The 15935-nt window shown below is 36.6% G+C and overlaps 1 protein-coding gene across 1 annotated transcript in view; it reads left to right on the top strand.

Annotated features, from left to right (window-relative positions):
- Positions 1–737: 737 nt before the first annotated feature.
- The window catches only part of LOC140135555 (uronyl 2-sulfotransferase-like), a 35820-nt gene continuing 20622 nt past the window's right edge, over positions 738–15935 (top strand). Inside the window, exon 1 of the mRNA XM_072157097.1 lies at positions 738–1083. Coding sequence (XP_072013198.1) covers positions 867–1083 — 217 coding nt within the window. The 5' untranslated portion in view covers positions 738–866. The remainder of the gene's footprint in view (positions 1084–15935) is intronic.

Raw genomic sequence — 15935 nt, 5'->3', positions numbered from 1 at the left:
TAGTTTTCAGGTTCAATATACCACAATTATTACAACAATAAACACTTCCCACAAGATTATCACTTGACATGAAGTATTTCTCAATCTAAACCAAATTCAGTAACACTGATTGATGACGTCAATCTCCCTATAGTTGAAGTTATCAAACTTTTACTATGCTATGCGCAAGGGGTGGAAATTTTAATAAAAGTAGAATACACAAGGAGAGATTATTACTAGTAATATGACCATTGCCATCTGCGACGTGATTGGAAATTGTGCACATTTACAAAAACAAACGTTTCAACGGTAAAATACATCACACATTATATAACCAAACGCCTGTCATTTTACTTGATATATGCAATCGCCAAGGACGCCACAACCTTTTCAACGAACTCATGCATATGCAAACGAGCCCAATCCCTATACAAATTTATCACCACGCATGCGTCTAGCTCATTTCTATCACAGCAAAGAGCCCAGGTCGAGTGTGTTGCAAACAAATATTGCACTGAAAATGTTCTTTTTTAATAATTCGCATACAACATCAACGCATACACAACCAAAATTCTACAAAAACTTCACATCAATAAAGTTGATCAAAGTTGATCAAAATTACCCTTCAAATATTTATATCTTAGTATAGTAACATTTATACTTTTTCAGAGCCAATTCCGTATAAACGCCACACTGCGGCAAAAATCACCCGGCTGTGCAACATTCAACCCAAGCCTAAAATCCACTCTTGCAAGAGCGATGTGCGGGAATACATACTAGTACATAACATTAGAGACCTAAAAGATTTGTACTTAACACGGATTTGGAGATTTGTTTGTTTATTTGATCACATAGAGTTTAAGTGACTTTCGACACATTATGATAAAATGCATTTATGTGTATTTCAAATGAAACTTTTGAGTCGGTTGTGGACTGTATTATTTCTTTTGGCTGTGTGTATATGCATAATTGTTTACTACATGAATTCCGCGTCTATGCATACATGGATAGGGATGCGTCAACAAATAGCCAATGTACATGGCACTGTGGACCAATCTACTACTAGAGGCGGCGAAATTCGGGACAGTAATGTTCCAAATGCAGGTAAACTAAATCATTGTTTAAATGTCAAGCCACGTTTAATTTGTATGTGGGGCAGTAAGTACTAGAAATATTTCGGTGGGGGGGGGGGGGCAAAGGGGTTAGACCTACATTTCAGACCTGCTTTGATAGTTTTATGTGTGTTTGTGAAGAAAATCTTGTTAGCATTTGTTGTTGTTTTTATATTTCATTTGTTGAATATCCAGTAAAAAGTTATTTCCCTGCACATTTCTGAAGCAAAATAAATTCAATACAAATCAATAATCGAAACTTCAAAGCAACGATCATGCGTTAATATTTACAAAATGGCGAATGATGTAGCCTAGGTCGAACAATAGCGTGCCGTAGTTACCGACATTGTTCCTATGCACTTTCACCCTCCTGATACAAGGCTGACAGCCCCATTCAAAATAGACGGTTAGCAGTTCTAAACTGAAAAACAACATACTTACAGTGAGGTACATTGTCGTACCCCAACGGTTTAGAGTAAGATAATGTATGTACACCAATGTCCATTCCCGGTGTCCATTACAATGGTGCAAAAAGTAGAAATTTGAAAATAAAATGAGGGCGATGATGTGGAGCATATCACACATTACAGGTGGTGGCGGATGCGATATCGCCATTTTATTTGGGCAAACGTTATTTAACACCACATATTTTATATTTTCAAGCAAATGCATAGAATTTTCTGCCCGTTTATCTTTAAGACCGTACTTTTAAGGGGAGGTGATCTTTTGTGCGTAATTATAGAGGGCCAGGGGATTCACTCTATCCTTATAAAAGTATTTGAAGAAATCAAAGAGCCCTAGGAATAAAAATGTAGAATAATTCACGCCAGACACAATTTCTTTTAATGACAAAATGAATTTTTGTAATCGTTCAAAAACCAAACGTCTTATACCAATTTTGAATTTAACCTGAATCCGTAAATATGGCACCTCTCGCCCTTTTTAGGTTAAGGCTGTTTTTACCATTATGCAGTGAACTATTGCTAAAGCTATTTCACATACATGTTCACAACACTCTAGAGAAAGAATGTGACCATATACTGTTGAAATATCTTTTGTTGATTTTGAATGATTGATAATGTCATGACGTCGTAAATTTTAAGGTCAAATTCCTTATGCAATTTCATCATCATATCAGTGTATTTATTACTTGTTTGAGATCTTTTCTAAACGTTCGTGCTATTTATGCATAAAACGGTCAATCTATCTTTACAAAATGCGTCATTTTTATGTAAACAAAATGCTAAAGATAGTATTATAAGATTTAACTTTTATTATTACACTCTTCTGTTCATCTGCCTCCGTGGCCGAGCGCTAAAGATCGGGACTGATAATCAAAATCGCTTGGAATCGTTGGTTCGCTTTTTTGTTGTTGCTTATTTCGGATGGTTTTCCCGAACCACGACAGCTCTCCATATCCACCTGTCCTGCATCGCTGTTCCCAAGTCAGATGCTTCCAGTCCTGTATCTTGCTTGAGTACATCAACATATGTGAGGGGTGGTCTACCAGGGTTTCTTGTTCCATGTTTGGGTGCCCAGTTTATCAGGTTGATGACAGGTTCACACTTGCTCCTGAAGCAGTGGCCAGCGAAGCGTGTTCTCCTTTCTCTGATCTTCTCTGAGAGCCTTGAGAGGTCTCCATACAGCTCTTTGTTGCTTATGTGCTGCTTCCAATGGATGTTGTACATTGCCCTAAGCATACGGGTGTAACAGCCATCCAGTTCTTTAGATAGTTTGGGAGTTTGGGCTAGGCTTCACATCCATACGTTAACACAGACCCAACTGTTGCACTGAAGACCCGCAGTTTGAAATTCTTTGGTAGAGCAGACTTCCAGATCTTATTTAGGCTGTTGCATTCTCTCCAAGCGGCTGCCTTGCGTGTTTTGACATCATGCTCTGTGCTAGCTATCCATGCTCCGAGATATTTGAAGTCTTTCACTTCATCTGATCTTGGTTAAAAGACATGAACTTTGTCTTGGTAGCATTCATCTTTAAGCCGACTCTTCCGACTGATCTTGTGTCATTACTTCTGACAGCAGGGCGATATCATCAGCGAAGTCTAGGTCTGTTACCACTTCTAGCCCAACTCTTCTGCTCTTTCTCCTTTCTAGCTGGAATCCTAGTGCTTCTTCCTTGCCATCTATAGCCATTCTCAAGGCATAGTCGAGCACTATCACAAACAGATACGGGACAAGGGTATCTCCTTGTAGAACACCGGCTACGATGTGATGTATAAGAGCTCAGTTTCTCCATCAGGGGAGATCACTTTGGATCTGATTTTCTTGTATGTCCTTCCAATAGCATCCACTAGTTGTTTTGGCATCCCATAGGCTCTGCGGATTTGTAGCATTTTGCCTCGGTGAATAGTTTCGAAGGCTTTTCGGAAGTCAATGAATGTTATAATGGCTGGTAGATTTTTGGCCTTCACTCCTTATATTATCCTTCTATATAAGAGCCAGTATGTGGCTAACAGTAGTTCTTCCCACTCTGAAGCCATTCTGGTTGTTTCTCAGAAGTCCATCACTTTGGGTCTTATCCTGTTAAGTATCAACCTATTGAAGGTTTTGGCCACTATTGAGGATAGGCTAATGCCACAGTAATTACCTCCTTGACCTAGGTCTCCTGACTTTGGTATTGGGATTTTGTTAAGAATAGACCACTGATCAGACATTCTTTCTTTCAGCAATGCATCGTTGCAAAATCCTAGCACCAGGTCATCCAGGTCACACCTCTTTAAGACTTCTGGTGGGATGCCGTCTTCTCCGCTACTCTTTCCTTCTGCTATTGCTGTCTTTGCCTTTGTATATTCTTCATGGCTAAAAGGACCAAACTCAATCGTGAGATCATATGTATTTATTTTTATTTTATTTTATTTATTTGGCTTCATACACTGGTTACAATAACAAATAACAAAATTAGATAAGAGATGGATAAAATATTGCACAAAGTAAAAGAATAAAAGACACATATATATATATATATATATATATATACATGTGAATAAAACGCACCACGGATCAGCACATGTAGGAGAGATACCAGTGTAGAGGATTGGGATGAACAGGTGCATATCACCTCTAAGACCATCCCACCTCAAGATCAAAAATTTAATTAAGACACCCTACAAATAGCACAGCTGCATACGGAAACCCACGTACAAATGTCAGCCGGCCGAAAATTTAACTCAAAATGAGAATGCAAAAAATTTACCACATTGCTTTTAAAAACAGAAAAAGATAAAGAGGACCTAACACTAAGGGGAAGCTGAGTCCAAATTGGCACAATGCGGTTAAAAAACTGGACTTAAAAGCTTCCGTTTTGCAGAAGGGGATCCTAAGGCGCAATGTGTCACATGTTGATCTTGTGTTGGGACGGTCTTGCCCAATCTCTGACTTGTAAAACTTGACACACTTGTAGACATCCAGATCGTAATTGTCAGACAAGGACTTGTAAAATAAACAAATATCAAGTTGCTCTCTACGAAGCGTGAGGGGTAACATACCCAGATGGCACAACCGCTCCCGATAATCCAGATCAGGATAGTGCATGATGAACTTGGTAGCTCGCCTTTGAACACTTTCGAGACACTGAATATTGTGTCTGGATGTACCACTCTAAAGGCAGCTACCAAATTCAAGATCACTCCTGATCAATGAATTATACAGGGCTTTGGTGATTTTTTCAGGTGCCTTAAAACCAACTGTGCGCATGATGAGACCCATTTTTTATTGCACTTTTTTACCAATCTGTTAATATGGTCGTTCCAATCAAGTTTGGATGTGACATCAACACCAAGGTCTCTGACAGATTTGATTGCACTAAGGTTTGTGTTATTCATAAAATAATCAAAATTCACTAACAAACGTTTCCTTGAAACAGTAATGACTTGGCATTTTGAGGGATGAAAATTTAATTCCCAAGTATTACTCCATTGAACAAGATGATGAAGATCTTCCTGAAACACATTACATTAATGTAACATTTTGCGTCATCCGCAAAGAGTGCAACTTTTGCATGATGGACAATGCTAGGCAGGTTGTTGATATATAAAACAAAAAGCAAAGGGCCAAGGATGGACCCCTGTGGCAATCCAGAAATAACAGGCAGCCAGTCAGAATAAACCCCATCAACAACGACCCTCTGCCGTCTGCCAGTTAAGTAAGCCCTAAGCCAGTGCGAAAGATCTGAGTGGATACCAAATGAGCCAAGTTTATGAATAAGAAGCTCATGAGATACACTGTCAAAGGCTTTTGAAAAATCAAGATATATCATATCAACCTGTCCGGCATTGTCCAGGATGGAATTAACTTCATGGAAAACTTCAACTAACTGTGTAGTGGCTGAGCGTCCTTTCATGAACCCATTTTGGAGAGGGTAGATTTGGTTTTTAACAACAGGAAAAATCATATTAAAAATAGCACGCTCCATGATCTTGCCACATATACAAAGTAGTGAAACAGGCCTGTAGTTGCTGGCAAGCTGCTTATCAGATTTCTTAAAAACAGGGACTACATTCGCGTCCAACCACTGGTTAGGTAATTTACCTTCAGTTAGAGAGACATTAAAATATAGCACAAAGGAGCAGCAATTTGACAGCAACATTCTTTTAAAACCTTAGGTGAAATACCATCAGGGCCAAGGGCCTTATTTACATTGAGATTTTTGAGAATTTTAATGGGTTCTATTATATCATCTTCTCCCTCTATATCTGGGGAACTTCCTAATCGGTCTTTGAAATGATGATACCAGTTGTTAACCCTTTCCATCTGAGTGGCTCCTTTCAGATGGCCCCTCATTGACAATTTTTTCCTGTAATGTCATTAATCAGTCTCCAACTCTGACTGTGTTTACAGTTGTCATGAGCCATTTCAACTTCTCTCAGCTTGTTGTTGAGATCATCCTCTATTGCCTGGTTATAGGCTTCCGCTAGAGTCCGCTAGACTTTGCCTGATTATAACAGAACCTGTTGTCTTCGGTTGTGCATTCTTGATATGTCTCATAAGCCTTCTTGAATTTCTGTCTTGCTGTAATTACTCTGTGATCGCTTGAGAAGCACGCCTTCCTGATTTTCTTTCTAACAGGGATGATTTTCTCTGTTGCTTCTGCAGTGGCACTTATGAATCTCTCATATTACTCTGTCGCATTTTCATTGATGTCTTCTAGAGGCTAGAATCTGTTGCGTACCGCAATTGTGTATTGCTGCTGTAACTTGTTGTTTGAACAGAGTACCCTCCAGTGTTTCTTTCTTGACAAAACCTTGCTCTTTCTTAGACTTAGTCTGATCCTTGCTGATACGATCCTATGATCAGATCCTATGCTGGAAAAGGTGATATAAGCTTCAGCGTTCAACAAGCTGTTCTTCCACTTTTTCCAAATCAGAACATAGTCCAGTTGATATTTGCTTCCCGTTGGGCTCATGTACGTCCACAGCTTTCCATTCCTCTTTCGGAAGTAGGTATTAGCAATTATGAGGTTTTTCTCAATTGCCACATCTACCATATACTTTCCATTTTTGTTGCTTGTGTCATGATAGGTAAAATTTGCATCTCCAGTTCCAACCCTACCATTGAAGTCTCCTACTATTACAAGGATATTGTGAGCTGGAATGGAATCAGTGGCTCTTCTTAAGTTGTCATAGTGTGCTTCAATGTTGTCTTCATTGTCCATGTTAGTTGGGTAATAGGTAACTATTACTGTTGTTACTGGGTTACCCTGAAAGTTGGCTGCCAGGATACGGTCTGTGTGTTGTGTCACGCTAGCTAGTGAGCTTTTTGCACTAGAACTGAGTACGATGCTAACTCCGCCAGTTACTGCACCCGCTCTATATTTCTGACAGCTGAAGTTGTAATTAGCGTCTGGCCAAGGATGTCCTCATATCTGACTGGTTTCTTGTGGACTATACGATGTTCCTGTATCCCCATGATGTCTATGTTCCATCTATCAGCCTTGTCCGGTCCTTGCGGCTTTGAGGACAAGCCATCATTGGATTTCTTAGAATCCGTGTCAGCTCCAGGAGTTGATGTTTTTGTAGGGACTCTAACCCTAGTGTAGTTTAGGTTTGCTGTCATTGTTTTTTTTCTTTTGCTGCTTAATTCTGTGGTCGCAACATTAACATAGGAGTTTTCCTTCTCACAGTTGTCTTGAGGCCACTGTATAATAATGAGAAATCATTTTATCAACGCCCTTTACTCTTTGGTTCGATTCCCATCGAAGCCTGTGGAAACCGTTTTCTTCAAAATTCATAATCGCATTCCAAAATGAGTCACTTGTCGGTAAATCATGTATCGTATCCTTAAGTATCTTTTACTGAGTATATGTCACCATGCTATCAAATCAGGGAACTTATGATGATATAGGGAATTGATCGCACACAGTGACATGGTCCAAAAGTGGTACCTCATGGCTATAATTATAAATGACATAGGCCAGCATACGGCAATAACATATTGACATAGGTTTTAAAAACGTTTTAAATAAGTTATATTTTGGCTTTTGGTTTAGGTAAAAACGTTTTAATAACATTAAAATTTCGGGTTATATAAAGGTCATGATAACGTTTTAAAACGTTTTTTTATGAAAACACACTAGAACAATACTTTGAAATTTTTTCAAAAAATGTTATTGTAATCTATTTTTGCAAACATTTTTTCCCAAATATTGTATCAATACTTAAATAACATTAAGTTGAAATATTTGAACCCAACAAACACAGAAATGCTCTTAAAATATTTTTTTCAAAACCTTTTAATAACATTTAAATGCGGGTTATATAAAGGTCATGAAAACGTTTTTAAAACGTTAATGAAAATATTTTGGGCAAACATTTTTCGCAAAATATTTTTTCAACCCCATTCTGTTTAGAAAGTTTTGTATCAAGTCAAGTTGAAATATTTGAACCCAACAAACACAGAAATGCTCTTAAAATATTTTTTTCAAAACCTTTTAATAACATTTAAATGCGGGTTATATAAAGGTCATGAAAACGTTTTTAAAACGTTAATGAAAATATTTTGGGCAAATATTTTTCGCAAAATATTTTTTCAACCCCATTCTGTTTAGAAAGTTTTGTATCAAGTCAAGTTTTCAAGAATGGAATGTTTTTGGAATGTTATTAAAACGTTTTAATTCCATTTATATGTTCCGACATTTAAACGTTTTCTGTAAAAAAACACATTTTTATTTGCTGAGCAGTCGATTATCAAAAAATGTTTTTTTAAGGTTATGAAAACGTTTTATACTCTTAATATACCCTTTATATAACCAGATATTTAAACGTTTTCTGACAACCTTTTATAACCTTTTGCGAATGATGTCGAAAACGTTTTGTGTTTGCTGGGTAGCCAAGTCCGTAAAAGATATTATTCTTGTGATCCACACACTGGTATGTACACATATACATTTGGCCACATTTTATTACACGATAAATACGAATTTATTAACCATGGTAACAAATATTCTCTAGCAAATCTGTTATATGATGGAACTGGTAGGCATATCATAAATTCGGGATATTAAATATCTTCCTGACCAGCCAGAATATGGTATGTGTGGTTGAACGTGAATGGCTGGCTTATTTATGATAACGCTATTTGCGCATGGTCAAAGATGATTCCTCACTAGCCACAGACCGTCCGCTGGAATTAGTTAGTACAGGAACCATTCGTTATAATGAATAGAATAGCTGTTGGTGGTACCTCATGTTTTCGCATCGACAGTGACCTTTAGTCCGAGACATTGCCCTTATGAGCTCACATCTTCCTGATCAAATGCACTTGATGGCTATCCACCACTATAGTTGCAACTACCTTTGTTTTCAGTATTGAGTAAAAACATGTACTTAATAGCTAACAGTTGTTAGTTGTTTACGTGTATTAGGCTCCTTCACAGCCGGTTTCTGTCGTGTATGTTTGCGAGTGACCACAAGCAAACTGGGTTGCCAGGGACTACAGGACAAAATACCTGTTTCTGACTATAACTATTACGTTTGGCACCCTACAGCTATACTGATAATGGTTAATTGGAAATCTGAAAATAAACACTTATTTTGTAAACAGATGATACTCTGTGATTATTTATGGATGGAAATTTAGGAAATTGCTGTTAATGGAATAATTGATATATAAAACATACATTTTGTTTTGTCGACGATAAAAATCCATTCACAAATAAGGTTTTTAGGAACCATTTGACATTAAATATTTTGAAAAATTGCTCTATGAAAAATGATATAAATGTACCCCTGCTGATAAGGCTACTGATAAGCTGTCAACAAGTGACCACTAATTCAACAATTATAATGAGCAATTCTCTGACCAGACAGGAAACAAGCTGGGTATAAGGTGCCCAGGCACCTGCACTGAAAACCATGTTAACTAGGGTTAGTTTATACCATCACTAAGTGATATTGGGAGTGATACTAGTGGGGGGGGGGGTAAATACCAGTAAATGGGGTAGATAGTTGCTTTGGTTTTATACATTTTGGTAGAGCAACTGGGCAGTTAGTAGGCCTAGTAACAATAATCAACACATTCAGAAAATAAAGATTGAATTGAGTCAGGGAACCCCTGGGATTGAAAAATCAGTCTTTTTGATTATAATTGTTAAAGGTCATCTGAGCATCGAAACTCGGTGGATGTGATTTTCTATTGATCCCTTTGTACAAGTATAAATTAAGTATAAATTAAATGTAGACCTATTTAACACACATTTGTCAATTTAGCTTATAGTATGTCATTGGTGGTATTCGTGGTAACAACATTTCCAACCCGGTTAGTTGTGCATGTGCTACACAAAAATAATTACTAGCATTCCAAGTACTTGTCAATGTAAAATATTATTATGAAAAATTAATTTCATCCATGGTGTTGTCTTTTTAAAGACATTTCTTGTTACTACTGAAAAGAGTAAAATTTTAAAAGTAAAATTCAACATTGAGCATTTTTCGCCAGCCCATAGGGCTGGTATCTAATTCTGAGATGGGATTTGTGTACACTAAAGATTAGCTAAGATTATAGCCTTCTTCTATTGGTATGAATTATTTTTTTACTTCTTGTGGTGGAAATGTTTTTGATGTCTGCTAATTCGATTTGCAAGGAAAAGAAAGTATGTTTTGCCGTTTCAACGAACGAAAACGATTGAGTATTGCCAAAGTTATGTTTGAATTAATTATGACTTAAAAAGTTATCATAGGTTAGGCCTACACATATAAACATAAACTTGTTCAGCAATCAGCATATCAAAAAAACGACATGGTCAACAATTAGTAATTAGCGGGGAAGGATCACTGGAACGAGGTCATATCAGTGGACTACTGCGCATAGCATGATGTTTGGTTGCCTGTGAGTGCATAATTGATATGTTGATAACAGATCTAATAATGTTGTAGAATCAAAATCTTCATTATATGGACCACATTGAAGTCAAAGTAATTATCTATCCTGTCCTGTATCGTTTTATGGATAAAATTGACTCAAAATGTTATTGATGATATTATTGCTATCTTTAACATCAGTTTTGTCTTTTCAACGGGAAAAATCTGATGGAAAATAAAGTTTTTAGGGGCTAGCTATAATATTGAACAATATATACCATATTTTGACATGCACTTATAGAAAATAAATAAATTATTGTCTTACTTTATAAATTATAAATACTGTAAAATGACACATAACTAATGTGAGGCCACTTTCTATCTTTTTTATTTGATTCATAAAATTACTTTCAACAAAATGATTGAAGACTGAGAAAATACACAATGCAGACTATTACAGAATGGAGTAGGTAAGATGCCATGTCCATAGCTTTGCAGGAGTTTCGGACTAACAATCAACACATTCAAAAAATACAGTTTAAAAGTGAAGATTGTAGTGAATGATCAGTCCTTTATCATGTGCTTGCTTGCACTATCTACTTTATAGTAAACTATACATTGCGAAATAATATAAAATCATTTTAAAATAAAATGTGCATGTAAGTTGAGTTTACATAGCGAATTAACTAACAACTGCAGAGTATTTCTTGATTTTAATAATAAGCATGGGTAAAAAGCAGTAAAGACAAAAATACAGAACAATTTGGAGTAATGAATTAAAGAGTTGACAGGAGTTATAGGAGTTAATGTTTTTTGCTGTTTCAGTGTGCATGTTCTCACCATTGATGGTTTGGTGAACTGTCATGTAACATGGATGTAAGCGTGATCCTAAAAAATGCCTTTCACGGTGACCCAAACTATTTACAAGACCTCTTCTGCATTGAGGCTGGCCTTCCCTTTTAAAGGGCATTTTTATTTTATTTAGAGTGTATCCATTGAAGAAATCTGTTCAGCTCTCATTGGATCATGGAAGAAAGAGATAAGAAGGAACCACAACGAACGCATTCACTTTGTCCACTCCCTTTACCGACATTTAATTGACATTGTTATTCATGTGGATTTACTTTGATCAATACCCCGCGTTAAATAGTTGATTGGTATTGTACTCCATATAAGCTGTGTTCACACATGCGCTTATTACCGGTAATATTTTATCTAGGCTTATGTCCGATCGAATTAAATATTTCCGCTAATCCCTTAGGCTGAGTTCACATAGAAGTATACGGTATTCGCTATACGAAATACGCTCATTCGATCAGGCTGAGTTCATATAGGAGTATACTATGTGAACTCAGCCTGATCGAATGAGCGTATTTCGTATAGCGAACAGCGAGTATGTCAGTTTACCCATTTTCTTCGTCTTATCAAATGCTTGTAACTTTACTTCTTGAGGTCACATTGCATTCAATGAGGTGTCATAATGTGCAGAATTAGATAAAGCATCTATTAAAAAAATGAATTTGCCCACATATGGTTTAGGTTTTTAAAATTTGGACGGTATACGCTGCACTAAAATCGAACACGCGCGATTCCCACTATACTATACTAAACGCAGGTATACGGCCTTTTCGAATAGCTCTTATGTGACCCGGTACTATGAAATTACCTTGCTCGATTTAAGCTATACGCGTCCACCTGCAAAACGTGCATCGTATACCCGACTAGTATACTTCTATGCGATCGTAGCCTTATGTGACCCGGTACTATGAAATTGCCTTGCTCGATTTAAGCTATACGCGTGAACCTGCAAAACGTGCACCGTATACCCGAATAGTATACTTCTATGTGAACGCAGCCTTAGCGCGTCCACATTTGTCGGCAATAGCGCTATACGCTGTCGAAGTTACGTAATAATCGGATTAACTACCATAGCAATAGGTGAATCATGATGATTACTTGCACCTGTAAGATTAGTATCTTTGAAAAGACCAGTATTGTATTCAATCTATATGTTCAAAATTGTTTTCACCTATTGCTAAAATTTGCTATGGTAATTAATCCGATAAATTGCGTAACTTCGCCAGCGTATGTCCGACGTGTTATTATTATTATTATTGTTATTGTTATTGTTATTGTTATTGTTATTGTTATTGTTATTGTTATTATTATTATTTTAGTTTGACAAAGTAGTCCCATTTTACAGTAGACTTAGCTCTATATCGCATTTTATACATGTAGGCCCTACATGGTGGACATCTTCACTTTGAAAAAATGACAAAAACAAACAATGACTCCCATCAGCATGCTATTTTTTTTTCTTGGGGGTCCCAAATTTACAAAAAGTCGGCTTCAATAAAATTGCGACCTCCCCTATTTCGTCAGCAAAGATTTTATGACCCCCCCACCGTTTGTACCCTCCCCCCAACAGGCATCAGTCTTTTGGAATAAAATAAACACACTATCTGTAGTCATGTTGTGTTGTGACTCCCTACATTTTGGTCATCAAAAATATTTTATGACACCCCCTATTTTTCTTTCCGTATATTTGGGACCCCCTAATCATCTTATAAAATCCAATTACATACCTTTCTGTTATCATGCTTATGGCTGAATAAATGTCATCTCCATCTACTTCCAGGGCCATACTGTCCCCCCCCCACTGAGCCCTCTGGAGGGTTTACATTTGCTACCCCCCTAGAAACTCGTGTAAGTCATCCCAATAAGGATGGTCAATTGCTCCTGCGCCTGAACTTTTTACCCGATCATGGAGGGTGCGATGGAGAGTTTTCAGTGCCTTTATCTTAGCATGTATCTGCTCCCCAGACCGTATGGGGAATCCCCCCTTGTCATGTAAGAGCGTGGCTATCTCCTCCCAAAGCTATTTTTTTTATCCCAGAAATACTTTTCGTGTCTTTTTGAGGATAGCCAATGTTCCCTTGTCATTCCAATTGACCCCTCTTTTCAAGTATAGTCAATCCAGCACCTTTTGGCGACAGAATAAGTTTTTGGTTCAATTGTGCGCGAAGCGCGCGAAAACTTTTTGCTATTTTGAAGCTAAACTGATGAAATAATGGTGTAAAAGTAGAATAAATGCGCAAGAAGCGTGCAACAATTTGTACTTTGGGGGGCAAAAAATGGGCAAATATGAGGTTAATTTGGTCAGAAACCCATTATCAGGCGTCAACATGGGGGGGGGGGGTGATTGTATGGACCATCCCCCTGGCATAATATTGGGGGATTTATCCCCCATCCCCGGGATCTACGCCTATGACTCTGCTTAAAATTTTCCGCGAGTGATATACTCACAGTTATATCCGACAGCCCAATAGTGCTGCATGTCCACACGTAATTACTATTACCGATCGGTCTTAACAGCTCTTAACCCTGGTCATCTTCAGCCTTAAATTTTCGGATTTAGAGCACATTACGTCGGATATAGTAATTCTTTTTATATCCGACGCTCATTCACACTGCCACTTATATCCGATACTATTACCGACGTAATTTAAGTCCGACTGTGTGAACAAATTGTCGGATTTAAAGCACATTACGTCGGTTATAGTTATATCCGACGCTAATTCACACTGCCATTTATATCCGATACTATTACCGAAGTAATTTAAGACCGGTAATAAGTGATTTAAGTCCGACTGTGTGAACACGACTTCTGTAATGGGCCTTGCAATGGAAATTGCCTCGTGTACGCCCACCTTTAGAGAATTACAGCAAGAGGCTTTGAGGATGCCGTAATCCTCTTGACAATCAAAGAGACATATTTCAGAAATATTTTCGTAGAGTTGAAACACTTTCAACTCTGAAATATATATTTCAAGTAATCTCGTTTCACATTTAGCAGCACTTTGGCCTGCAATAAAGCCACGAAGGGGCTGTAATGCTAATATACTATTTCAGTCAAATATTGGTGCAAATATACGATTTCGGTCAACTATTTGGTTATTCTTTGTCCGAAATTTTGAAATTTTTATTAGTAACAACAACTCTTTAGGAGGGTTTTCGAATAATTTTAGCGAAATAATGAGGTAAAATAAAAGAAAACCCACTTACAATTTTGGACGCTTAGCTGTGGTGTTCTAGGGGAATTAAAATATCACAATGTTTAATTCAAAATCGTTGTCCTACAAGCATATGTTAAATGGCTCGATTCATATTAGGTATAGGTTGGGACATTGTCAGATTGTGTGAACATTACAAATACAAACAATAAGGTTAAAAAAAAATAGCCATTTAAAAATGATTTTAAAAGATCGTCTATTTTGTAGCTTTATGACACTGAATAGACCAAATATCTGCCTCTGACGAAAAAAAAAAGGATTTCCATGCTGATTTGTTTTTGTAACAAGTACCGTATATCATTTCAAAAAGAAAGAAAAAAAAGGCGGATATTACTTTTTAAAAACTAAACGCATTACTATTAATACGCCTATAAATCTATAAATAAATAAATAATAACTGAATGTGCCATTTATATTATTATTACAATTTTAATATTATTAATATTAGTATTAATGTTATTAACTTTCAAAAGGTTCCCATTGATTATATAATAATTCAAGTACAGTTGAATACAAGAAGACATTTAAAGATGTTCATCATTCCGCGCACGAACACTCACTATTAAATTTACCACTCTTAGAAATTTGGCAACTCCGTATCAATTAAGCAACCAATGATTGTAGCAAAATATTTTTTCTCGGTACATACTATTTATTGCACGTGTAATACTTTTTGACGTCACGAAAAAATAAATAGGGGCCTAGTGTGTACAGTATTGTACGTACAATACGGAGTCTGCAGTGCGCTTTACATGTCATAAAGTGCTGTACTTCATTGTTTGCATAAATCTGACAATAGTAAAAGTATATATATTTTCGGATAGCTTATAATACAGGGATAATAACTTTTGGGTTTCAAATTGATATACAGGGTTGCCCAAAATATAAGCAGGTTGAAACAAAAAGATAAGTGCTTGAAAACTTGTCTATGTAATTTACCTATTTATTTTTCACTAGAATGATTTTAGGAATAATAGTGATATATTTGAATAGTATATTGATGACGCTTTCACAAAATAAACCTGTGCCAAAAACCTGTAGCAAATTTATATAAAAAATTTAGATAACTGTTTACGTACACATTATTTGGCCATGTGTTAACAAATTAATACCCAAATATACTCCAGAATGACTTGAATGGTGCAGATTACAGTAAAAAATTTATATTATGCCATACAAAATTATACAGGGTGTCATTAAATAGTAATACAACATAATTTCTGCTTTAAAATATACAGTGTGTCATTAAATAGTAACGCAACACAATTTCTGGCCGTTTTTAATGTACGACATACTAATATGCTGTGAGCAAAAACACAGGTTTAAAACATGAACATGTTTCCTACATGTACATCATCCCATGAAGCAATATTTTAAAAAGGAATGGAAATTGGCCCTGTTTATACAGTTCACCATACATGTATAGGGTGTAACATAAAATTCCATGATTTGATATTTTCG

Source organism: Amphiura filiformis, chromosome 2, assembly GCF_039555335.1.
Source record: "Amphiura filiformis chromosome 2, Afil_fr2py, whole genome shotgun sequence".
Taxonomy (NCBI): domain Eukaryota; kingdom Metazoa; phylum Echinodermata; class Ophiuroidea; order Amphilepidida; family Amphiuridae; genus Amphiura; species Amphiura filiformis.
Note: the sequence above shows the minus strand (reverse complement) of the source record. Positions and strands in the feature narration are given on the sequence as shown.